A 26,714-nucleotide genomic window follows, 5' to 3' on the forward strand; every position below is an offset into this window, starting at 1 on the left:
AAAGTGAATTTACAGCTGTAAAACTAGGGATGGGCACGGGGCACTTCGGAGGCGGGGAGTGCTATCCCCGACCCCGATCCCCGCCCCAAATGGGGAACGGGATCCCGCGGGGTTTCGGCGAATTTTATTTTTTAATAAAAACATAATAATTTTATAATATATAATATACTTTTTAATTAAAAAACAAACTACAAACTCCTAATATAATAATAAAATAATATTATCTTATATTTTCAACCTCAAATCATATTAAAATTGATTTATAATATAAATAAACAATAATTTAAAATTATAAAATATATTATATTACAATATATTTATAATCAATCAATAAAAATAAAGATTATTTTTTACTTTTAATTATATTATAAAGTTTATCTATTTTTAATAATATATTTAGTATAATATATATAAATATATTATTATTTATATATATATATATAATCGGGTCGGAGATCGGAGCGCGGAGACACCAATCCCCGACCCCGGCCCGATCTCCGAATTTTTTATAAACCTTTCCCCGATCCCCTCCCCGCCCCCCCCATCCCCGATCCGAACCGGGCGGGGATCGGGTTGGGATCGAGCGGGGAATCCCGCCCTATGTAAAACAAGTCCGATCAAACTTACTAGTTACCGACGCTTGGTTACTTGTAACACTCTAGTTTACAGCTGGCAGGTTACTGTCGCGCAGGAATATATTAGTTTTGTAACCGACTTTTGCGGAGGTTTGCAGCTTCCAATCCTATAAATTCATACTCGTTCGTTAAATCACTCGCCTAATATTCTACAACTTACTCGCAATACTCTTACAAGAATTATGGCGGTTGGGTTGGATGGGTCAAGCAATGGCTCACTGCTTCCTCTCAGCCGTGGCAAGATGACTACAAAATATGGCGGCCATGCAGCAGCTTCATCGTGCTTGTTTCAGATGCCAGTTCACTATCCGAGGTACTCCAAATCGGACTATGAAAACATGCCCGAATGGCAGCTTGATCGCTTGCTCTCTCAATACGCCCTTCCCTGCACCGGAAGCTTGGATCAAAAGAAGAGGTTTGCTATGGGTGCTTTCCTGTGGGACTAATTTGTTATTAGCCTTGTAGCTGATATTACTTTGGAAAATTGATCTCCGTTAGGGCCGATTAATCTTTTGATATTGATATATCTTTATTATTCAATTAATTTGTGATCAATTAATTACTTTTTGATTGATTGTTTCATATTTTCAATCTAATTTCCGCTTCTTAATAAAATTGAAGGTACGAGAGAAAGTAAAAAAAGTTGAATTGGTACGAAATTATAGTGATGAGATCATGAAAAATTAGATACAGAAGAAAATGAAATATTCTCTCCCAACTTAGAAATGTGATTTTTAACATAGGTGTAAAAGCATCTCCAAACCTTTGATCCCAAGTTAATATTGGAATCATAATTAAATATATTATAATAATAGGTAAACAATATTTCAACCGTTCATTTTTTTTTTAAATCTAAAATTCAGCCAATCACACAATATTCAATAATTATAATATATTCGCGTGAAAGAGGGCGGGAAGAACGAGGAATAGGCTCTTCAACTGTTTTAATTGCTAAATTATTCGCGATTACACATCTCCAACCATCTAAAACCCACCCTGGTTAAAAGGTGAGTTGACATACTTAAAATAAAAAAAATTTAGCCAACAACTCCAAAAACTCAACTCCAACCATGCTCAGCTGTTGTCTATAAATTTAGTCAACCTCCTATGGATGACTAAATTTGTCGAACATTTACTGGTCTCAACAACTCCAAAAACTCAACTCCAACCATGCTCAGCTGTTGTCTATAAATTTAGTCAACCTCCTATGGATGACTAAATTTGTCGAACATTTACTGGTCTGTAAGAAAATCTGTAGGAAGATTGTACATCATTTATTACTATATTAACTGATATATTCTATTTTAACAATTTAAAATATTAATAACATACTATTTTTAAATTATAGCCAACCCATATAGCCAGTACCATTGAAGCAAAATGTCTTACAGGTTCAGCAAATTTTACATAATATCTTACAGGTCCAATTTAGCCAACGATTATAGCCAACGCCGTTGGAGATGCTCTAACTATTTCTAACCGGAAGAAAATTCCGTATCCAGCAATAATTTGACGAGATCAAATTCATTCTTTAACAATTTTGCTAAGTCGGAAATTTAAATTTAGTGACTTCGTAAAAAACCAAGACTCAATTAATCATCAAAAGATAAGTTTATTTTCTTTTTAAGATTTTTTCCTGAATAATAATAAATATTTAAAATTTTTATCAAGAAAAAATTTTAAAAAATTAAACAACTGTACTTTACAAGACAAGAGAATTAATATTCCAAAAAAAAAAAAAGACAAGAGAATTAAAGTATATATTATGCAGCTGAATATTAAACACTGATTTACCGTCACTGTGGGCCGGTTAGGAAACCTATTAACTTTTTACCATTACTGGCCCACGACCGTTCTCTTGTTAGTGTTAGTGGCTTTAGTGCCCGTTTAATTTGGAGCCAAAATAGTGGCGGATTATTTGCCTTTCATTCCCCCTCTTCCTCCCCAAAAAACAATAAATTTGACACAACTTTGACGTCTCTCTCCACTCCCAGACGTGAAGAATGTCGTCGATTCCTCCTAAATCATTCTCCATAGCCGCTTCCGCACCAACGCCGTGAGTTTTGTTCAACTGGGCTCCTTTTTTTTTCTTTTTTTTTTTTCTGTACTTGAATACACCAACTTGTATAGTTGTTTGTGATTTGCCACTAGGGATGTCTTTTTGTTATGATTTCTCTTTGTGTTTTAGGTTTTACTAAAAACATCTAAGTGGGTACAGTGTAAATTTGCCCCAGTTCGATTCAGTTACGTGTACTTAAGTTTACAATGATCGAACTTAGTGCCCTTGGAAAAAAATTGGGGATATACTGCACCGGCCTAAACAGATGTACAAAGAATAAAAATAAGCAATGAAAAATAAATTGATGGGAGTAAGTTTTTTAATATATGAAAGTTTGCAGAATATCTCTTGCTTTTAATTATTACTCGTATATACAAGTGTTCTCACCAATTTTCTTTTGAATCCGCAGCATGATTGCATTATGCCTCCTTTGTTGTGTGACATAAAGTATTTTATTGTGCTTTTTTTCCCGGGATGGATATACTTCATTTGCTTAATTTTGTTTGTTTTACAACATACTTTATCTGTTTGATTTTGTTTGATTTATAACATATATTCTTGCATAAACAAATATCCTGAACTTACAAGTGCTTACAGTTTTGAAATAAGTGTTATTGGGACTATAATTTACGTTAGAGTTTCAGGCGTAGGTAGATTTAGGGGCTGGTATAACACATCAACATATAATGCGGCATTCACTTTGATGAACTTTGTTTTATCTTTTAAACTATAAACTGTTGTATTATTCAACTATTAGCTACATCTGTATTTGGATATTTAAACTGCTGTCTGTTATTTCTTTCATCCAGCGGCAAGGGATGCCTTGATGGAACTTTTTACTTTCCGGAACAGTTGATTCCTGAAATATTACTGCATCTTCCGGTCAAGCATCTCCTTCGCATTAGATGTGTGTGTAAACCATGGTGTTCTCTTATTGATAGCCCAAGCTTTGTCAAAAGACATCTGCAAAGAAACATTGAAACAAACCCTGATTCTCATATCATTTTAAGATCTTGCTCAAGTGGTAGCAACTTTTTCATGGCGGATGTGCATTCTTTATGTAATTCCCCTGCTGTTGAAATAGATGATCCGGTCAAGACTTATCTATCTGGTGCTGAGTTTCTTGGTTCTTGCAATGGCATAGTCTGCTTGTTGAAGAATAATACTGATATTTTACTATGGAATCCAGCAACGAGAAAGCTTAGAGAGTTGCCTAAACCAACTAGTTTCACTCTTCCTTCCAGTTTTATGGGGTTTTCTATATTTGGTTTCGGGTATGATCACCTCAATGATGACTATAAGGTTGTGAAAATTTTTGATTATCAGATTTGGGGAATGTTGGTGACCGTATACAGCCTAAAAAATGATTCATGGAGACAGGCTGAAGCCATTCCCAAGGACATCAGCATAACTACAAAACGTGGTATGTATGCGAATGGGTCTTTGTATTGGGTTGCAACCAAGGACTCCCCTGTTATATTTGCTTTTGATCTGGGAGTTGAAAGACACAGGGAGCTCCCGTATCCTACTTACAACAATGAGAATGATCAGACTGCCGGCATGGGTATGATTATCTTTGATAGATGTCTCCGCATAATTGATCATTATTCTGGCTATCGTACGGATTTATGGCTGATGAATGATAATGGAGTGGGAAATTCATGGTCCATGGTACTGTCTTTGGAGCAGCGAGACACACAAGGACCTTATACAATTGTTTGGCATAATGAATTTTCAAAAACTCGCAATGATTTATTCATAACCGTGGACGAGGATAGGCTGGTGTGGTATGACCATAAAAAGAATGAAGTTAAGAATGTCACAATTCGCGGGGTTCCACCTCCGTCTCAAATGCTCGTGTACACTGAGAGTCTTGTTCAGCTTGGTTCTGATCCCAATTTCAACAGGATGAAGCTGTTAAAGCAGTCAGATAAAAAGAAATATAAAGGGAAACAACTAAAGAATGACCAAATGTAAGAAACTAAATCTCCTACACATTATTAATGTTACTTTAATTTGACTTCATCAAGAAGCAGAAAATATTGTGCAGTAATTGCCGTAGGGTGAAATATATGCATGTCAAACCTCGTTGATTTGGATAAGTATAATATCTTGCTAACCTTTGAGATTTATTCTTTACAGGAGCAGTTATCTTGCTAAGGGGTTTAAGTTGAAGCTGTAAGACGAAGGATTGAGAAAAGGAAAGGAGTAGACTTGATTGGGTAATATAATTGATATCGTCATAGTTCCATTCATTTTGTTTCTTATTATACTAAGTAGATAGAAAAAACTACTAAATTGGCTTCTTTTATATATTGTTCTAGTTCTTGCATTAAGGAAGTCGGAGTGTTCGGCATTGCAGGGACAATGTACTAGAAAGGTGGGCAGAATGGAATTTTAGAAGTTTCATATTTTTGAGCTAATTTAGTAGCCTACTGTGCATTACTTTCCGGTTTCTGTCTCAGTTTGGACTTATCTTTTGTTATTGGCAAGTTTTAATGCTTCTTTAGTTGTAATCCAGATGGTGGCTTTATTGACCGAAATGTGAGGAAATCGTGGGCTTAAGATTAATCTTTTTTGTGAACGAATTCTTATAAGATTAATATTGATTACATAATCAAAACTTTTATAAATGTATATATAATTTTCTGGTGACTATTACTTATTAATAGTTTATTTCCTTGATAACTTTTAATTATTATATTTTTCTACTTTTTATAATTGTAAAAAGTATATAATGTAATTATCATATTCTATATTTATTTATATCTTTAAACTAATATGCGAAAATTAAATCTTATTTATTTGTGGGTGTATAATAGACTAACAACGAATTGATGTTGTTACTCGTGTTATCTTTTAATTCCGATTGCTTAGAGTCTTTTTTCATCAAGAAATAAAGGAATTTCATTAAATAAATTAGAACAATGAAGTAATAATGAAAAGTTTGATTTTTCAACCTTCATTTAGTTTTCTCTAATAACTTTATAACTTTATTAAATAAGTAAGCTGCACTAAAGCATCATACTACCAAACATCACGACACGAATACAAGGTTATAATAACATTTGACTTGGTGTTTATATGTTATTATGTCATGCGAAAGCGAGCACGGGTTCAATAATATTTGTGTGTTCTTGTCTATTTAATTTGTTTTTACATGAACCCGTTATCTTAAAAGTGGTAGAAGAAAGATCCCCCAATATTCGACATTTGTCGAAGTTTTTTCTATGCTTGGTACCAATTTATACAAAGTTTATTCGAAGAATTCAGAAATTTTATTATATTTAATCTGTTTATTTTTCTTACTACGGGAGATGTAATATTATATATTATATATTCCGTAATACGTTGATATATGATGGCGTAGTAGATAAGAGGCATAAATATATGAAACATTTATGGCAGGTTTTTTGACACGTATTTTGAGTTTTTTTATAAAATATAGTTTTATCCAGTAATATTTTTTCTAGAATATTATTTTTTTGAACAAAATATTGATGTTTAAATTTTATTAAAAAAATATAAAAATATTATGAAATTATCTTTATAAGAGTCTCAAAATACATTAAATATATAAGCTTTGTTTCATTTAAGACATCTAAAGATTTTATCCAAACAGGCAAGAAAACAAAATCATATATTTTTATAGAAAAATATTTGGCAAAAAATAGAGAAAAACGTTTTACATGAAAATATTATCTGTAAAAAATATTTTTCAAGAACCATGTTTCAGAAATCAAGTTATATTCCGTAAAATAAACAAGCCTTATTTAATTATATTTGAATTATTTTAGTGACGTAAGTTAATCAATAATCGTTTAAATATGAATGTGCGGATTTCTTCTTTTTTTATCGAAATATTATATGTATTTCATTTAAACCTTTTTTTTAATTCTTTGAATTATTCCTTTTTAGTATGAGAGTTTTTTTTTTTAGTATGAGAGTTGATTCGTAATTCTACATATGAAAGTCCGGAATTTTACTCGTATTGAAGTATTATTTGTATTTTAATTTGTATTTATTCGGTATAGCGAGAATTTGAACGGTTTCCATATTTTTAAGAGTTGATTTACTGCCAGTGGAACAAGCGCAGTCCATTAATTAACCGACAAGTTGTTACTTGCACAAGTCTGGTTTACAGCTAGCAGGTTACTGTCACGTAACAATATTCCTACCGACTTTTGCGGAGCTATGCCGTGTTTCCTGTCCTATAAATTCACACTCGTACGTAAATTAATTCTCGTAACATCCTACACTTCCCTATACTTGAATTATGGCGGCAGGGCTGGATGGGTCAAGCAATGGCTCACTGCTTCATCTCAGCAATCACAAAATGACTACAAAATATGGCGGCCATGCAGCAGCTCCGTCGTGTTTTTTTCAGATGCCAGTTCACTATCCGAGGTACTCGAAATCGGACTACGAAAACATGCCCGAATGGCAAATTGATCGCTTGCTCTCTCAGTACGGCCTTCCCTGGACCGGAAGCTTGGATCAAAAGAAGAGGTTTGCTATGGACGCTTTTCTCTGGCACTAATCGGATATTAGCTCTGTAGCTGATTTACTTTCGAAATATTGTTCTCCGTTAGGGCCGATTAATCCTTTGAAGATTTTATTAGTTTATGTTGTAATTGTTTATTTGTTTTCTCTTGTAATATTCTTTTGTTATGATCAATGAAAGAGGTCATTATATTGATTTTTCTTATATCTAACATAATCAGGTTGTAATCCCGACCAAAAAGATATTGTATAAAATCGAATTGATTTAGTTTAGATCACCACGATCACTTCAAGTTTGAAGTTGCTCATCGTGATCAGAGGATAGTTAAAAAGAAACTGAATGAATAAGTCCTTTTTTACTCTTAATAGAACACACCACAATGTCAAAGCTAATTTGTGGTATTGTCTCACCGTATTTGTCTCCAAGTGCCTTTTCAGTCGTTATTTCTCTATAGGGGCCGTTTGGCCAAGCTTAAAAAAAGTACTTCCATGCTTAAAGTAAAGAAGTGGAGTAGAAGTGAGAAGTAAATAAAGTAATAGATTGTTTGGAAAAGAAGCATAAGCTGTGAGAGAGAAGCTAGCATTCTCAGCTTCTTAAAAGTGCTTCTACTTCTTTACACAAACAGATCAAGAAAAGTAGAAGCCAGAAGCAGAATTTACTTCTGGTTCCCAAACAGCCCCATAGAATGCCAAGCCATATTACGAGCCTCTTAGCTCCTTCTCTTCCGTTAGCTGAAATTTTCTCCAGGTTGTAAGCTCAGAGGCAAACAAATGTAAAAAATAAAAAAAATTCTCTCAAATATTAAGGACATAGGGAACTGCTGAATTTGTTAGAGATAGGGAAGAGAGTGCAGGGAAAAGAGAATTTATAGAACGATGGAGGTGATCGCGATAAAATTTGCGTCAGTTGCAGTAACGGTCCTGTTTTTGGCTCTTCTCTTCACCGTTTCTCTACCGGCCGCTGCTGCTATGGAAGATGCTCAGTCTCCTTCTCCAGCTCCCGCTCCAACTAGTGATGGTATCATTCTTTTCATTTATCATTCGTCATTATCATTACGACTACTGTAACCATTTGTAAAATTTGTCGCGTCAAATGACTTCTATAAGAACATTATGAGATGTTACTGAAGCAAAACGAATGGTGGATGCAGGGACAACAGTTGATCAAGCGATAGCGTATGTGCTCATGTTGTTGGCTTTGGTTATCACGTATATCATTCATTAACTAACCAGCTTTAAGTCTCTATCATGCAAGTGTAGTAGTAACAAGAAACCACAATGAGTGTACCATCGAGCTTCTTTGTGTATTTCTGTGTTGTAGAGTTCGTGTGCACGTAAACATTTAATTGCGGGGAAAACCAATTTATTTATTTGCCGATACAATAGGTTCAAAAGTTTCACCTACAACATTCGTAGGAAACACAACCGGTACAATCGTATAAATGAACCTTGCAAGAAATCTGAGATCAACCCGACAAAAGTGTCTACAAAATGAATAAACCAAATTCTACAAAATCTGTTCTTTACTTACATCTAAACATCCAAAACTGGATGCAAAAAGGGCGTAGATCTTGGTGTTAGCAGGACTTTAGGAGAGCGCCTATACTAGCGTGACCAAAATTGCTTTCCATCTGTAAACTACTGTATACATAATCCTCTTTCACGGAGGTGAAGGCAAGACGGCTCATTTAGATTAGTAAAATTGGATAAACGGCTTCATATAATTCACTAGGTTGCATAGTGATGATGTAGGCAATATTTTACAACTTCATAAAAGGAAATTACAATTCCGACAGATGGACCAGCCCGACCAACACGGGGACCAACACCGGTGAAAAGCCCCCTCATTCCTCCATCCCTAATTCAATAAGGGAAAAGAATCACAAGATTAACGAAGCATATAAAGAGGATATTTATATGGATACCAACAACATTGATAAAGATTAAACATATATCAACTGACCCAACTTAAGCAAAAAAACAAAAATATGGGCTGAAAAGGAGGGAGATAAATAGAATTTGATATTTGCCTTGTAAAATTGTGTCATTAAAGCTGGTTAGTGATAGCTTAAGATATATTCATAATTTAATCACCAACATAGTTCAAGGTTTCAATACACAAAACTATATTAGTTCACAGACAAAACTGATGTAATATCAGAGGAACTGCTGATTTCATTTTGCTTTTCTTATACTAAGTGTAGAGGTTTGACTTAATGAGCTAGTTGTGCCTTTACTGAGGCAGTACTGCAGTATGCCACAACCAGAAAAATGACAATATAGTGCTTCATCATCCCACATTCAAGTTCTTTTCCCATATAAACCCCTTCATACCAGATTAATGTGCTATATACACTTCCTGGCAATGATTATAATTACTAATTGACTACACATGTACCTCCAAACCTCCATAAGAGTTTGTCTTGTAGTCATCCTCAATGCTCTGGTAGGGTCCATCTGTAACAATACATATTTCTAAAGTTAGACTTTCAGGTGACGTTAATCATCAGAACAATTAAGCTACAGTGCAGAGTATATGAAAGTAGGAACTAAGAAGTGAAAATTTAATGAAGGGTCAAGATGTGACAAATTAGAACCACCATACAGGGATAGGAAGTGCAAAATTGCAAATATGTCCTTTATTGCTCACTAGGTACAAACACTGATTGTCTAAAACATTTTAGGTTACTACTGCACTCTATTAGTATTTCCATTAATGATCAGAAGGTAATTCAGAAACATCATAGTTATAAAAAAAAGTTAAACATACGCGAAGTTAATGAAAGCATAATTTAGAATTGGCAGATACAACTAATAGATTACAGCACCTTCATTAACAATGTGGGAACCTAACGTCATGTGTATATGTTTCCTTCTACCTCGTTAATAAATACAAGGATCGCAATGCTTTCAGTCCTAATACATAAGATTTGTAAGGTTGATTCATATGCAAGTTGTAATTCACATGTGCTAAAAGATGTTTGCTTGTTACATAGATTATGACTATAATATCAGATACTAAGTCTTATACGTTGATAAACTGCAGGCAATGGATTTCTGCAGTTAGAAAAGTTCATTCTAGTGGGTAGAGGCATCTTTACATCCTTTGCCAATTTTTTATCAAAATAATTATATTTAGATCCATCCCTGCATCACGTTGAAATCTAGTAAGCTTGTCTGTTGTGGAGAATGGATTCTACGCATACGCCTAACTGTAGTTTTGTTCATACTTCACATATTTGTGCATCAGTACTAGTTAGTGTTATCAAAAAAGTGGCTGTCACCACATTGTTATTTTTACTAATTAAATCTTCACAGGACTTTAATTTAAGAGCTACATCAGAAATCTGCTGAAAACTCCTCAGGCTATTATGTAATCAGGTGGAATGAGTTACTTCTAGTTTGGACATGAATTTGATATTGCAAACAATGCGGATTAGGATGGGGGCAGCAACAACAAGAGCTGCAGAGCTGATAAAGTGTAATCATGGATGTTCCTAGAGAAATTATAAATTATTTTTACACTCTCCTTCAAAAATGACACCTTTCTAATTCTAATGAGCATAGCACAAATAATATGCATTCTAATTCATGTTGATATCTCAAGTTTAAAGAAAGAGCATATGATACCTTCCATATTTATAGAACACAACACAAAATATGCATTCTCATTCATGTTATATCTTAAGTCTCCAAAGGGTACCATCAATTCAGATGGTCCAGGTGTTCTTACTCATTATCCTCTCCTCGCTCAAAAGTTTAGACCAGCAATTAATCAGGTTTTAGAGAAATGGGTTATTTTGTATTTATTCAATTTGGGTCAGGTTTGACCGGATTTTTGCACCACTCACTGACACAAAACGACTAGTCGGGTCTAGTGGACATCCCAGTCAGCAGGTTGATTTATTTTCCTAAAGTTTCAAGTCGACAATCTAGTCTGTAGTATATAGAAGTACACAACCACACACATGCATATATATACAGCACATACGTATAAATTTGTATTATTACTGTTTTTATTTGTTAATTATTTTTTAATTTTCATATCATGTGCATAGATCAATAGTTATACAGGTTATGACTTGCAATAATACATTAATACAATTGCATACATAAACTGATAATCTAATTGTTCTCCGAATTCCGATTTTAATCTCTATATGCAGATATGTAACTATATGCACTAATTTACATTGACTTATACAGCATATATACAATGACACTTATACTGTATAGTGTATGTTAGGATTATATATAACTTGTTTACTAATACACGTCAACGACTGACCGGAGCACCTTCCACATGACTAGACATACCATCATTATAAACAAGATAAGAAGACATTATATGCATATAGGATCCATACAGGATACAGCTACTTATTCACACTCAAAATCAATTATAAATTTCAAAGACGGACCTCTATTTGCCTTCTCGTTTTTGCAACATCGAGTGGACACGTAGCAGCTGCAGCAAGACTTCCTGCAACAAACCCGGCAGAGAAGTTTGCCCCAAGGACACCGATTGCGCTGGAATTCTCACCAACTACCCTTAAGAGTCTCCTTCTGGTCTGTACAGTTTTGTTTAGGTAACTATGTTAAATTAAATTCATCACATGTGCAATTTGTTTGATAAAACTGTTAAAAAGTGCTTACTGGTTCAAGGGTGCCCCAGCAGATGGCAGAAAAAGGTACATCACGAGCAAGTTGAGCACCGAGACCTGTCCAGAGCGCACGATAGTTCTGCACTGCTTAAGAGAAAATGAACCGGTCTTTACAAGCAATAAGATATAAATAGCACAATCAAATTGTGGACATATACTAGCAAAAGAATATTTAATCCACTTTTCTGACCAACAAAGATGGAATAGAGACATTATAAGTAATTTGGTACAGATATTTCATTAAATATATACAGCAGTATAACATTTTACAGATAATACTTACAGCTTTGAAGATTGTTTGTGCTCTTCACACTGGATATGACCTCAATAAGAGTCTTCCAAACCCCAGGAGGCTTCGAACTGCGATTAATCTCTTTAAACGCCTACACACATAAAATATTGTACCAACAAAGGAAAGAGATGTTAGGGGGTGGAAAGAACATCACTGTGTAACCCAAATATATAACTAAAATATTCAATGGATAGTGAAGCAGCACAGAAAATTAAACTTCAGTACCACCGGTTCCCAAACTTAAACAGAACCTACAGTGATTTACATAAAGCAAAATAAAGTAGGTTGTCAGGGATATCTTCTTATGTCCCCAAGTAAATGTGACCGTTCAGTTCTAAGTTCAGATTTATAGCTTGTATATATTCGTTACATTTCCATAATAAACTAATACTTACAAAATCTCTTAGTGATTGTGCACCAATCTGCTATGATAGAAATTTATATAGATCACTAGATTTTTATGCAAATCAATACTTTTTATATGTGCAGATCAATTTTAAATCAATTTTCAAAACATGAATGTTATTAATCCATATTGAATAGTTTTTAATGACTTGAATAAAATCCGATCAACAGAAACTCATAACAGGCAAGAAAGTGTTAAACAGCTACAAATGCAAAACAGTAATAATTTTTACTAAGAACATGAAAATGTACCTGCATTCGAGTTTTAGCAAGTTCTATAGGATAGCAACTTATGCATGCTAATGAGCGAGCCAATGAACCAGCCACTAGAGGAGTATACGGTGTCATTATTGGAGCATTTTTGGATGTGAAATCTTCCAAGTAATTACGGAAAATGTCGTAGCAAGGCAAGTAGATTCCAACCTGCATCACATTCGGTTGAACAATCACAGATGGTCAATAAGTAGAGGTAAGAGAATAAACAATAAGAAATAATGACCTAGAAAGAACTTACAGTTGGTACAGCCAGTGCTAGACCTGCATTTGTTCCTCTCCATAGTCTTGAAATTCCTTCCTGTAAAATACTCCCAGTTAAATATCTGACAACAGTTTTTAGATATTAAATATTAAGAAGCAAGCATTCATGGAAGAATATTATCGAAACAGATACAAAAAACCTTAAGGATTATCATTTCGCATTAAGTTTCCGACTATTTCAGCATAGAAGCAATCCAGTCTAGCTAAATATATAGACTTGTCACTAAGAAGACGAGTTTATGGGGGGGGGGGGATGGCTTCCATGCAAGTAAATGACATAATAAAGACACAAACCTGGCGAATAATCTTGTAGAAGACATCAAGTGTTCCTTTGTACTGGAAACAGTCCGGAGGGCAAATGGATACAGTACCATGAACCCCAGCACGGGTGCATGACGTTGAACATCTTAAGTCTGCAAACATCTGAAGGACAAGGCAGACAATAGTTTAACTTGAGTATTAATGCACCAAAAAAATCTTTAAAAAAAGCATATGCAAACTGGCCTTTGAGTACAAACAACATATAATTTGCTAAAATGATCATTATTTGCCTTGAGCTTCATAATGAGAAGTCAACTACCAATGCTTTACTACGTGGTCCGGGACTCCGGGTCCCTGTACCTTACCTCCCAACTACGAGGTAGCCACTCCTAACTCTAAAGTTGAGGTCTACACGGGGCTGATAGACTTCCTCAATGGTAATTAATTTGCATAATTCGTTACAAAGTGGAATTGCATTAATAAAAAATGCAGCAGCCAAACACTATCTTCCTACATATTCTGGCGACTGGCATAAACAATATATAGAAATAGGAATGCCATTCTACAATATGTGAAAAAAAGGGAAAACAGAATTACACGTACCATGTTTGGTCCAGAAAAAGCCATACGGCTTGTAAGATTGCTCAGTGGATGCGAGTATTGAACTCCAGCAGCCTGTGCTTGTAGTCTTGTCTAAAAAGGAAACTGAATCAGTGATTGTACATACATAGATAATAGATCCACCACCAGTATAATAAAAAGCGGGAAAGTTGGAAACATTTTTTGTCAGCTATATATTATAATATTAGCATTAAAATTGAAGAACTACATATATATTTGTTTGAAATTAATGCATTTGTACTGTTTATTTCTCAAAAGCGCACACACAAAAATAATTGAAAATGATCATGGTATAGTACATTTTAACTACTAGCAGCTCATGAAATCATAAATCGGGCTCATTATTAGTTTACAATTAGGGTGTGAAAACACTGAAATGGCATAATAAACTGTACCATCAAAGATGAAAAATCTGAAATAAACTGTTTGGAGAAAGACGTCTTGATAACATGGAAAAATAACACGATGAATTGTGGAACGCCAAAGCATATTAACTTGTTAACTTATTATAGCAGGCAATAAAAAGTACTTTCTTATATGAATTACCTTGGCCAAGTCAAGTGGGTTAACAATAATCGCAGAAAGAAAAGCAGCCCCGGCAGCAGAGAAAGCTCTCTCTGTCAACCCTAAATTCCCACCAGAACTACTTTTATCATTGAGAACCTCCTTATGCTGAGGCATAGATAGTTCCCCACTCCCCTGTGTGCCCAACACGGGATCCGAAATAAGTGAAACACAACTTCCATCAAATTTAACACCTGAAGATTTATCCGAATCCGATTCTATCCACAAATTCTGCACACCCTTCGATTCCACTTGCTCTTTAACCATTCTCGTTATAATATATATACTATATCTCACCTCTCCAATAACCTAAGATCACAAAAATTAACATCTCCAGTAAAAGTTTGTTCTTTCAACAAAGATAAACAACTCAATAAAATAACCCAATTCAACATTCAGCAAATTTGAAAAAAGAATGCTAATTAACATAAAAGAATGAAATGGGTCACCAAAAAAACACAAATATATAAGCTCAATCTGAAACAAAATCAAATCTTTGCAGTCAAAAAATAACAAATATGACAAGAACAAAACAACCATTAAATAATAAAAAAGAGAAATATAACCTTTTGATCGCAGCTTTGAGATTTCTCGCCTGTTCCCGAATCTGTGGAGTATATAAAACCCCGCAAGAGGGGAAAAATATAAAACTCGCAGAAGCTGGGGCGAAGACAAATGAAGGGGCCGACACAGAACACAGAGGTCGACTAATATTAGGTCTGATTCTGTTGAGCCACAGAAAATTAACTCCACGTCTCCAAATAATAATAATCTTTATTAAAATAAAACTTTATAAATTGATAACTTTTTATTTCATAAACAACGAATATTATTAATATGTCATGGATCAGTAAATTTAATTTCAAAATTAAATTTTTAGAAAAATATAGCTCTTTTATATATTTAAATAATATATATATTAATTTGGTTGTTCAGTTTATGAGTTTATTGACCGCCTTTTTATTTTGAAATATTGTTTATGCAACTAAAATATTATAATATATTTAAGTTGCTATATAATTTTTTTAGTCAATTTGATCTATTTGGATCGACTAACAGGTTTTCAATTATATTTTAATGTCCTATTATATTTCAATTAATATATATATAAATACTATAATTAGAGTGATTTCTTAGTCCTATTTTTATTTAAATTTGTTTTAATATATTTCATCATAAAAAACTTATTTTAGAGGGGAAATATTTTTATATGAGTTAACGAATAATAAAATTTATTATTTTTTAATCATTTTTTGTGAATTAAATTTTTTATAATATTTTACCGTCATTTCATCTATAACTAACATTTCTTAAGAGAAAGACTGGTCTGTGAATCTAAAAAAGTAAAAAAATGTTAATACGTTCGTTATTTATATCTTAAGATATTAATTATGTATTTCTTTTTATTTGACGTTTTGATTTTTGAAATACATTTTTAGGTGGGTTGATGTCGTTGACCGGATAGTAAAAAATATTATTTTTCATTGATTTTTTTATTTAAATTTTGATTATAGATTTTAATTTAGAAAAATAAAATTTAAAAAAATAATATTTTCAATTATCCGGTCAAAACACTTAAAAACGTGTGTCAAAAGGCAAAATATTAAATAAAAAATTAGAAAAAGTGGTGAACTTTTATTAGTAAAAATTAAAAAAGTGCATGCTCATGAAGTAAGTTTCAAGAGAAATACATGCGGCGTAATTATCAAGACAAGTCATTTTAACGACATTTCAATCTCTTGTCAGTTCATCCCATACTCCTCCATCCCAATCCCAATTTATATGTGTTTGACCTTTCAGGTCAAATTGACTCATTTTAGGGTCAAATTGACTCAATTTTGACAGATAATTAGTAATTATTCTTATATGATGATGATGAACTTGAAAATATAAAAAATACAATTTAAAATAGAATAGATGTAGATTCTAATAATATATTTCTCATAATTTTTTGAAATTATTTTATATATGTAAATTTTTATTTAATCATAAAAATTCAAGACAAATAAATTGGGACGAGGCTATTTAGTAAAACACTGAAACTCATCGGTTACGGTCTAAAACCGAGTCTAAAACTGGAAACGGCCACATTATAGTAACATACACCCAGTATGACAACATTGGTAAGACCAAAGGTGAAGAACTTTTTTTTTTTTTTTTTTGACGAACAAAGGTGAAGAACTTAATACTGCAGAAACCCCTGCAACCTGACCTTGACACGATATTCTTCCACTTTCTAACGACGGCACCATTGGCACCTCCTTGCTGAAGCTCCTCATACAAGTCCATCTCGACGAGAGCTTGATCCACATCCATTGATTCCATCACTTCTTCATCCCTTACCGAGCCACTGTCTTCCTCCGAGCTGCATGCTTTACTGGGTAATCAATCTATGCATGAGTCTTTGACGAGTGTTTCACCTTTTCGAGTAATTGAGGGAGCATATCAGACTATCAGTAACTGCACAAACATGCCCTCAAACACCTCTTTGTCCAAGTCAAAGATTACTTTTACGGTTAAAGAGAATTTTAACAAAAAGAAAAAAATAAGTAAAACAAAACATTCTGCAACGTACAAGCTCTACGACCAAGATTCACACATGTGGAGAACGGGGGCACGTGCACAAAAAGAGTAAAAGAGAGATTATATGAAAAAAGAAAATACTACGAAATAAAATTCCAAAAGATTCAATACATAATGTATCTGATAACTGCATCAGAAAAACAAAAAACAAATGTATCCCAAAACTAAAAGAACTCGGCTGCACAACATAACTCGCCGGTGGAAAATCTTAGGCAACAACAGAACACAATGCTTCATACTAAAATCTATAGCCAACCCATCAGCGCATCAATCATCTGCTAGCGAAAAATCGCTATCTTCAAAGTCATAATCGTTCACTCGCGATGTCGAACCTGTTGCACCAATGCCATACATCATGTCATAAGAAAACCCCAAATCAGCACCACTTAATCCGTCATTCAATGGAAATGGAAAGCTGGGATCAATCCCAAGATCCTTGTCATCATGATTTATCTTTAACATTTCTTCGTTAGGAAAAATCGGTGCATTGTCAAGACTAATTGGCTCCATGCTTCCGAAGCCATAATCATCCTCGAACGGATTGTCCATTGGCTTGTAGCTGTTCATGGGATCGAATTCGCGACGCGGTCCATCCTCAACCTCGACCTTTTCCTTTCCCTTGCCTGTGTCAACCTCAACCTTCTCCTTTCCCTTGCCTTTGTCCTTGGCTTCTTCGAGAAGGGGCTGATTCTCATTTCGTAAAACCGTGGTTGGAGAAATGAGAGCGTTCTGATGTGAGCCCTCCGCGGACTCATTACTCGAATTAGAGTGTAAACGTTTTAATCCCCGAGAGGGATTCCCGAAATTTGTAGTAGCTTTTGCACCACGGAGACTTACGGCAAAAGTGTCATAAACCCTTGCGGCCTCTTCAGGAGTCCCGTAAGTACCAAGCCACCGCCTCTCCTTCTTCACCGGATCTCTAATCTCCGCTGCAAATGTCCCCCAAGCCCGGTACCGAACACCACGATACCTCCTCTCGGAGGAATCATTCACGGGCCTCCTAGCCAGCTTGCCTTGTTTACATCCTTTACCATTGCCCGAAACCTTTCTTTTTCTTGGCGAAGCAACGCCTGCTTCGACTCGTACAATGTCAACATATTTCCTGACCCTCCTCCTGTAATAAACCTCCGCTTCCTCGTCACTCGACGAATCAGTGGCATCGTGATCCGTCACTGTAATGCGAACAATTTTTCGCAAACAGCGCCTGGTTTTCTGGCCCGGCAAGGGCCTCGTCAGCTTCCTCGTTATGTTCACGTGCTGTGTGACCTTCTCCGGAAGCACAGCATTACAATCGTTCATCAACATTTTACTATACAATCGAACTTGACTGAATTTTTTTGTTTTTGCACTTAAAATGCCGCAAATCGAATTTTTTTCGAGGTGAAGAGAAAAGGCTGGGGAAGCACTGATAGAATTTATTTGGCCATACAAATTTGTATAGTGATAAAACACAGCGAAGAGACTCTTGTTGTTGCTGTGAAGAGATCACAGAGCTCAACGCCCCTTTTATATAGATCCAGCTGCAGCCTAAATTGTAAATTCTCGAATGTACATGTATGGCCTGATAAAATCTCTGTATCTTTTCCTAATAATATCTTAATATCTGCTTTATTAGCAATGGAACAAATACTGATTATTGTAGTGTAGGGGAATATCTCTATGTGCGTGCATTCGAATGATTTGTATTTATTATGGAAAAATTTGTAGGTGAATATGAATTTCAATCTATTTCCTAAATGATAAATTTGCCCGTTGTTATATATTCTGTCTTGTTTTTCTTAATTTGGTGACAGTTGTTTTCCATTTTCCTCCGTTTGTTAACACCTATAATTAATGTATCCTCTATATTATATATTATGATATCTCTTATTATCTCAAAAATACAATACAATTTTATTCAACCAAGATGATTACTTTTCTACTCTTTTTTTTATTAGATAAAGAGGATTATAATCTATTTATATTTTGAGTTACAAATTTAATATACATCTAGCAAAGAGAACTAATTATGTGATATTTTTTATTTATATGATAAATATGTGATGTCACTTGGAAAAGATGAAAAAGATAATCAGGATTAACTTTTCAAAAAATAAATTGCAAATACACTCATGTACGTTTTCAAACTAACAATTAGAGACACTTTGATGGAGATTACGGACGAAAAAGACAAAAACCATCCTTCCACCATTGACTTCAGTAAGATGGGTGTTACTTGGAGTGTAGGTCCCACTGTGGATCCTTTAATATATATTGGTCAACAAGTAGGCCCCCTAAGTGTCCCGTTTAAATGTTTACGAGTAATATATACTGGTCAACTGAACAGAATGTTCAAATTTCAGATTACTTAATCAAGATATTAACATTACTTATAAATTAGGTAGTCTTAAATTTAACTATTTTGATTTGAGTTGACAAGTACATATCAAGTGGGACACATCCAAGAAGCCTACGCTTCAAGGACTCATTTTACCTTGAGTATATTAATGTTTGTAACTTTAATCTCACAATACAATTAGCTAGTACTTCCCCGTCCCATATTACTTTTCAGATTGCCTTTATCACATTTGTAAACGCATAATTTCAATTGTTGGGAGAAAATAACAATAGCAAAACAGCTTTATTTTAGATCATTTTTGTTAATACTCATATATCATTGTCCAAAGTAAAAATAAATTGCATCTAGATAAAAAAAAATCAAGCATTATCCAAATAATCCTTAAGAAGTAAAATACATAATTAATACTCCCTCCGAACCTCTCAATTCTTAACCATGAGGAAGGGGGCGTGGCACAGACTTTAATGTGTTTAAAAAATAATTCAACTCCTAACTATTTCATTCTTGCTAACTAATTGTGTAAAACAAGTGATTCATAATAAAATCTACTACGCATTGATGCAAAAGATAAATTTGAACACACGTCATTCTAAAAATAATTTTAAATGTTTCACGTGACTACAAACATATTTGATTAAAAACCTAAAAATTGATAACACATACCTAAAAATCACAAATCAAAAACCTTCAAAATTGATAAAAATAACGAGTAAAATGTGATTGAGAATGATATATTCATCTAACATATTGGGGCATGGAATCTCAATAAATCTTTTTGAATTATGAATTTCAAAACAAATAAATAGATCAAAACATTCTAATGCTTACCAAGATGAAATCTGTGTCGTTAGTGAATTGATGAACATTATGAACAAAAATTGTATATGTTATTTCAAATGTAGATCTGAAAAAGTCAAACAAATTACAACAAAAGTATACATAAGTGGCAAATTTAAAGTTAATAAACATCTAAAAAATACAAATCTTGAAGACTGTTGAACAGTTAAAAAAATCTCGATCAACAATTACATGTCAAGATTATTTTATTCCTAATGAACAAAGATATTTTTCCAGAAAAATAATCTCTTTAAATTTGTGAAAATGATAATAAATAAATATAATAACATATTAGAATACTTACCGAAATTTAAAAAAAGAGTCGTCGTTGATCAGATGGATAATACAGAGAGCTTATGTATGATATTTCATAGGTGATCTGATCTGAAAAATTCAACAAACATAACAAGATTATTACATGTTCAATCATAAGTGAAAACGATAAATTGAAGAAAGATGAAATCCTACCGACCTCAAACATTTTCCAAAAACTTAACACATCTCAATCACTACATGCGAATCTCATTCTCATACCCCTGTTCTCATATATGTTGACAACAAATGAATATATATTCTATAAATAATTTTGAGACAAATACTAGTCTATCAGAGAATTTCGTCTTAGCAATTTTGAATTGCCGATGAAAATTTTCTCTGAGTAGTATAGATGTAGATGACAAAATTTTTCATTTAGAAGAAAGTAAGACGGCTAGGTATCCTGATTTATATGAAAATAGTTTCTCCTTCACCGTCAGATCAAATTTAGAGAACGGTATAGATTAGTAGTGAAATTCATTTGAATAATTTTTACGAGGACAATTAAGTAATTATACGAAAGTCATGACACGTTATATTTTAAAATCTAATTCTTCTTTTTGTTTTTATTTTATAAAATTATTCGTAAGTGATTTATTTGGTATGCGGGAATTGACATTTATGCTAATAAAATTATAATAAAAAATTGTGAATCAAGAAATAAATATACTAAATTAGAATAAAAAATTTAGAAATTTACTTATAAAAAATCTATCAAAGTAAAAATTCAGATACCAGACTAACTAATTTAGTTCATATTATGTTAATAAAAAATTCTAATAAAAATAATAAATATATTAATATAAAAAATTAAAAATAAATAACACTAGTATTGGAAATTAGTATCAAAAAAACACATGAACATTGTCCTACCATATGGTAATAATAAAACAAAATATAACATCACTTGTGTTGCTCTCGTTGAGTTGAACATAGTAAAATAAGAAATTGAAAGATTTTGTTGAAATTGTTCGTTTGAAAATTTCCCGAAAAACTAATCACAAGTTCTTCTTTCCAGGAACAAGAGGGCTGTTATTCTCATTACTAAACTTATTGAAAAGATGAAATATAATCAAGGTATATCTTTTTGATCAGAGGTTGAATCGATCATCATTAGAAGAATTAGGCCAAAAATTAGGATACACTCTGAGAGCCGAGGAGTTGTACATATCTTGGTTCCACTCTCTCTCACATAATAAATATTAAAATACATACTCATTTACAAGATACTCTCTCCCTGTGTCCCTTTTTAGTTGTCAGACTTTGAACCGGTCAAATTGACTAATATTTGATTGAATTTTATTAATATTTTATCAATTGACAAAATGAAAAAAATATGTCATCGGAAATAGCTTTTAATCTTTTTTAAGATGTAATTTTAAGTTTTTAAAAATAATGAGTGAGTGACTTATATAATCTTTGGTCAAAACTTAGTGACCAATAAAAATGGAAATGTGACAATTAAAAAGAGACCGGGGAGTATATAATTCTAAATTGTCAAAAATCATCACAGAGAGCGCGGCACTTCTGCACCCATGATATTTGTCAGCACATTTTTGTATTCTGCCATAAGAAGGTCGTCAGTCATTATTCTGCCACAGAGATGATTTCAGCGACCTACGACTACGAGTGGAGTACATATTATAGCATATACCTTCACTTCACTCTTTATAAAACAAGAAGAAAAAAGTTGCAGCAAACAATACTCTGGTATATCCAGTTCGTAAAGTAGGCTTTGATGTAGACAATCACAAGCATAACTCCGGTCAGAGATATTTCCAACACTAAATATACGAAGTCGAACATCTACTCCAAAGGTCTGTCCATTGAAAATGGTTGCCAGTTTTAAAGTCTATATACCTGAAAAGGTCAACTAGACTAATATCCAGTGAGGATGCCAAGTTAGAAGAGTTGAACATCGATCTGAAAGTGGTAGCAAGTCCAGAAAACTTTAGATGTGGAAGTAGGTTAACAAAATTATAACAGATCATAATAAGCAATTCATCATGTATCATCTCATTATCATCAGTTCAGCAACATTCCTGCAATCAAATGTTAACTACTAAAACTTAAAGCTTCTTCAACCTTTCATAGGAATGAACCTCAGACGTTTACTCGTCCGATGAGGTGGGGGGAAACAGCCTCACTTTTTAACCTAGTTTGCATCAAATCAAGTGCTTCACATCATTAACAATATTAAACCTTAAGTAGCTATTCCTTTTGAAATAAAGAATGATGAAGCATATATACTTCTAAGAACTAACTCAAAGTACAGCAAGAATATAACTTATATTACAACTAAATATAAGAAGTTCCCATGTCAGCAGCTGGAGGCGTGATCAGGGTTGGTGTTGAATCATCAGACTTGTTTTCAGAGGATAGCTGACCTGTACTGATCTTTCGAATATCTTCCAGCATCTTTAATACGTCCATCATTTTAGGTCTCTGCTCCGGTACTCTTTCCACGCATGACATTGCTACTTGCAGCATTCCCAGCATCTCTTCCTCTATATTTGGATATCTCATAAGTTCCAAATCAAATACTTCTGCAGTCCATTCCTCTCGGACAACGGAGTGAACCCATCTAACCAGGTGTATAACTTCATCGCTACTAGTTGTGTGTATAGGTGACTTGCCTGTTAAAAGCTCAAGCAAGAGAACTCCAAAGCTATAGACATCGGATGCTTGAGATACTTTCCGAGTGTCTGTTACTTCTGGGGCTCTGTATCCTGATGTTTTGATAACAGGTGTGGCCATTGGACTCATCAGTGTTGCAGGGCCAAGATCAGAGATACAGCCATGTTTCTGGGAGTTGAGGAAAATATTGGAGGCTTTTATGTTTCCATGAACAAGCCTGCCATTGTTCTGTGTGTGGATATGAGTAATGCCTCTTGCAGCACCAACAGCTATCCTTAGTCGAGCTTCCCACCCTAATGGAGTTCTCTTTTGATCTCTATTTGCTGGCAAAATATAGACACATTAGAATATAATTATCCTAGGCACAACCAATAGAAGAGCACATGTGAAAGAACACGGATAATTTATGATTGGATAACAAGTTGTAAAGCTATAAAATGGAAAAGTAGAATTGACCAATAATTTGCCAGCTACCTATATATTTCTTGAAACAGAAGCGACAGCTGATGAAAAAAGATTAGTACACTTGAAATACACTTGAAACTACTTAAGGAAAACATACTCTGCACATATTTCAATTCATTTGCAACGCAAACCTGAAAACTTGAACTAACCTCGTTTTTCATGATCTTAGATAGCTGAAGTTTATGAATTTTATTTAACATTCAAGACTGTATAATATTTACATAAAGTTCAAAAAATTGAAATGCTTCCTAAAACTACAGGAGTTCTACTAATTTTCTTTTTTCTTGGCTATCCTATTTAACATGGAGATAGATTAACACATAATCTATTTGAGCTGACAGAATTTATTATGCAAAAAGAGCAAGAGATATATATAATCTGAAAGATAAATTAACTCTTCTTAAATGCAGCCTGAGCTGAAATTTAGAACTTGGCCACTAAATTTTTAAAGCCACAATCAAACCCAAAGGTTATAGAAGGTAACCATTATGTTTACACACTAATTACTACAAGCACAGGCAAGTTCTTCAGATAATGTGTAAATCACTGTCAGGCTATTTAAACTCGACCATAACTGATTCTTTTTAAACCGGCATACTTAAGCTATAACTATATATGATTCCCATGAAACAAATATAAAATATGTTCAGTACATGCGCATTGGTTTTGTTATTTTAAGTTAAATATTATAAAATATGGGTAATAATGGAAGGACATGGCAATACAAGTTAAAATGTAAAGTACCGTGCAGCATTGCTGATAAGCTCCCCTCCCTGTAATAGTCATAGACCATAAGCTTTTCATCTTTGGAGTAGTAATATGCTCTTAGGGCAGCCACATTCTCGTGCTTAATACTTCCAACTACTTCCATCTGTTGTTCAAACTCTCGTCTTCCAACACTCCCTTCTCGTAATCTCTTCACTACAACTGTAGTCGAATCCTCTAGTGCTGCCTTATAAGTTGTCCCAAATGTTCCCTTTCCAAGCACCTCGGCAGAAGCTCTCAACAGATCCTCCAAATCAAATGCCAGAACACAACCTTCAAAGAAAACAAGACTGCTGTTCCTGTTCTGGCTTCCAGAAACTACTTTCATCAGTGCCTTTTCTTTTGGTTGGGACCGCCCCAAGACGTCATTTTTACCTTCTCTATTGGAATAACAAACAATAAGAAACAAGGCAAGCACTGCGAACCCCAGAACACAACTCCCAATTACTATTCCTGTGATTGCAATCCCACTCAATTTTGAGGATTTTTTGGAATGGTGATCATTAGGCGGAAGATCGGATGAAGGAGGAATGGTAATATTTTCAAGGGTAAATTTATTACCAAGAAAAGCCGAACTTGGGAATTTCCGTAGGGACTCAGGCACTTTCCCAGTAAGATTATTGTAAGACACATCCAACAGCCGGAGACTTGGGAGAATAAGGTCGGGTAATTCACCAGAAAGAAAATTATTACTAAGATTTAATGCTACTAAGTGAGTCAAATTCGAAATTGAGCTAGGTACAGAACCAGTAAACCTATTATTCGACACATTGAAAATGACAAGATTTGGCCAAACCGAAAAATCCAACGGCAAAGACCCCGAAAAATTATTCGATTGCAGATTCAAGCTAGTCAAATTACCAAGCTTAGCAATATCAGAAGGAAAAGGACCTGATAAAAAATTCAACCTCAAACTCAAAACCTCAAGAGCAGACAATCGACTAAGAGTATTCTCAGGAATTGAACCTCGAAACCCAACTGCAGGCAACCTGAGAGCTATAACTCTAGACTCATCCTCACTACAAGTAACTCCATCCCAGTTTCTACAAGCAGAAGTATCTCCATGCCAATTAAGAGCACGAAAATGATAAATAACTTGAGAAAAATCAAGCAAAGCTTGCTTATCCTCAACGGGTTCACTTATTGCTAGCAAGATCACATCTTGAAACAAGAAAATCAAGAAAAGCATAAACTTCATGACACCCATTACTCTTCTTTGTCAATAGAAGTCAGTGAAAGAACAAAAAGCTTGATATCTTATTCATAAGAAACTAAGAGAACTGATTCAGACATTTCAACAAACACCAATGGCAGTCATAAACAGATCACATTGGATATTACAGAGCTGTTAATCAAAATAAATTAATACAACAGTTAAATATATAGAGTTCTAGTCAAACAAGCATAAATACACCAAAAAAATAAATAATTTTTTTCTGCTCTACTTGAGTTTCTTGTGTCTATATGAACAAGGCTCAATAAACTTTTTCAAGTGAAAAAAAACATGAATTATATGTATGGTGTTTGTACATATGTATAGATACAAAATCACATTTGTAAAGTTCAGACAGAAGACAATAATTCTGTGTTGGATTCTGTCTATTTTTGGAATAGTGCTCAAATACTATAATCATGTTAGTTGCCAAAGGTATTTTAAACCTTGTCTTTATTATTTATTTGTGCTTTTGATTTTTAAATCTATATAAAATTTATTAGGTAGTTATATATTTAAAAATAAGTAAAAAAATAGGTAATGGACGGCTGTATAAGTCATGTTGACAGCGGCTTCGCTGGTTAAACCATTGACCTTGCTTATATTCTTGATAATTTGATTTGTAAACTACTTGGTTCATATTTATTCAATTAAATATTAAATAAAAGATTAAAACTAACTCATAATGTTAATATCTGGAAAGGGGATATTTTAGTGTTAGTGCCATGATTACAATTATTTGTAAAGACGTTTGAATACATAAAATTAATGGTGTTATGAAATTATATGGTTGAACATTGATATATTTTGAATTTTATTATTATCATCTCATGCTTGTTTTTGAAAAAATCTACTGACAGAAAGCTGAAATTGTATAAAATTAGCTCCTTCGATTTTGGTTTCCCGATTATAATATAATACTATTTTTGTGATAAATTTGAACAAAAATATATTTTTTAAAAATTGAGGCCTTTGTGACTCAACGGGATAACCCATTACATGAATCGGGAAAAAATATTG

General features: G+C 33.7%; 4 protein-coding genes across 5 annotated transcripts; 1 reads left to right on the forward strand and 3 right to left on the reverse strand.

Moving 5' to 3' along the window:
* The first annotated feature begins 2,507 nt into the window (after nucleotides 1-2,507).
* LOC108228044 (F-box protein CPR1) lies at nucleotides 2,508-5,278 on the forward strand. 2 transcript variants are annotated; one of them, XM_017403513.2, is made up of 4 exons: nucleotides 2,508-2,691; nucleotides 3,504-4,667; nucleotides 4,837-4,916; nucleotides 5,019-5,278. In XM_017403513.2, exons 1-3 carry the CDS (start codon nucleotides 2,639-2,641, stop codon nucleotides 4,874-4,876), a joined length of 1,257 nt encoding a protein of 418 aa, XP_017259002.1. In that variant the 5' UTR covers nucleotides 2,508-2,638; the 3' UTR covers nucleotides 4,877-4,916; nucleotides 5,019-5,278. The 2 variants fall into 2 exon arrangements, with proteins under 2 accessions (XP_017259002.1, XP_063935010.1); XM_064078940.1 differs by having other exon boundaries at nucleotides 4,837-4,907; nucleotides 4,997-5,278.
* A 3,382-nt stretch (nucleotides 5,279-8,660) lies between these two features.
* On the reverse strand, nucleotides 8,661-15,291 carry LOC108228043 (mitochondrial carrier protein MTM1). The gene is made up of 11 exons (XM_017403512.2): nucleotides 15,108-15,291; nucleotides 14,524-14,850; nucleotides 13,960-14,049; nucleotides 13,390-13,518; nucleotides 13,073-13,132; nucleotides 12,811-12,981; nucleotides 12,145-12,244; nucleotides 11,854-11,945; nucleotides 11,619-11,768; nucleotides 9,596-9,654; nucleotides 8,661-9,055 (listed from the first exon to the last, which is right to left on the reverse strand). Exons 2-11 carry the CDS (start codon nucleotides 14,806-14,808, stop codon nucleotides 8,926-8,928), a joined length of 1,266 nt encoding a protein of 421 aa, XP_017259001.1. The 5' UTR covers nucleotides 14,809-14,850; nucleotides 15,108-15,291; the 3' UTR covers nucleotides 8,661-8,925.
* Nucleotides 15,292-17,391: 2,100 nt separating this feature from the next.
* LOC108226308 (pathogenesis-related genes transcriptional activator PTI6) lies at nucleotides 17,392-18,429 on the reverse strand. The gene has a single exon (XM_017401251.1). It carries the CDS (start codon nucleotides 18,427-18,429, stop codon nucleotides 17,392-17,394), a length of 1,038 nt encoding a protein of 345 aa, XP_017256740.1.
* Nucleotides 18,430-22,677: 4,248 nt separating this feature from the next.
* On the reverse strand, nucleotides 22,678-25,987 carry LOC108227714 (probable inactive receptor kinase At4g23740). Its single transcript, XM_017403016.2, has 2 exons — nucleotides 24,461-25,987; nucleotides 22,678-23,574 (listed from the first exon to the last, which is right to left on the reverse strand). The coding sequence occupies exons 1-2, from the start codon at nucleotides 25,686-25,688 to the stop codon at nucleotides 22,913-22,915; spliced, it is 1,890 nt and encodes a 629-aa protein (XP_017258505.1). The 5' UTR covers nucleotides 25,689-25,987; the 3' UTR covers nucleotides 22,678-22,912.
* Between the last annotated feature and the right edge of the window lie 727 nt (nucleotides 25,988-26,714).

This window comes from Daucus carota, chromosome 6 (assembly GCF_001625215.2).
Source record: "Daucus carota subsp. sativus chromosome 6, DH1 v3.0, whole genome shotgun sequence".
In the NCBI taxonomy this organism is placed as follows: domain Eukaryota; kingdom Viridiplantae; phylum Streptophyta; class Magnoliopsida; order Apiales; family Apiaceae; genus Daucus; species Daucus carota.

Bases quoted from the DNA above. Each gene is read 5' to 3' on its own strand.
- LOC108228044 (XM_017403513.2), top strand. From the start codon at position 2,639: ATGTCGTCGATTCCTCCTAAATCATTCTCCATAGCCGCTTCCGCACCA. The intron at 2,692-3,503 runs GTGAGTTTTGTT...TCTTTCATCCAG, and splicing joins GCCGCTTCCGCACCAACGCC to CGGCAAGGGATGCCTTGATG. The intron at 4,668-4,836 runs GTAAGAAACTAA...TATTCTTTACAG, and splicing joins CAACTAAAGAATGACCAAAT to GAGCAGTTATCTTGCTAAGG.
- LOC108228043 (XM_017403512.2), bottom strand. From the start codon at position 14,808: ATGGTTAAAGAGCAAGTGGAATCGAAGGGTGTGCAGAATTTGTGGATA. The intron at 13,133-13,389 runs GTTTGTGTCTTT...AGTATTTTACAG, and splicing joins TCTACAAGATTATTCGCCAG to GAAGGAATTTCAAGACTATG. The intron at 9,056-9,595 runs GTACATGTGTAG...TTATTGAATTAG, and splicing joins ACTCTTATGGAGGTTTGGAG to GGATGGAGGAATGAGGGGGC.
- LOC108226308 (XM_017401251.1), bottom strand. From the start codon at position 18,429: ATGTTGATGAACGATTGTAATGCTGTGCTTCCGGAGAAGGTCACACAG.
- LOC108227714 (XM_017403016.2), bottom strand. From the start codon at position 25,688: ATGGGTGTCATGAAGTTTATGCTTTTCTTGATTTTCTTGTTTCAAGAT. The intron at 23,575-24,460 runs GTACTTTACATT...ATATTTTGCCAG, and splicing joins CTTATCAGCAATGCTGCACG to CAAATAGAGATCAAAAGAGA.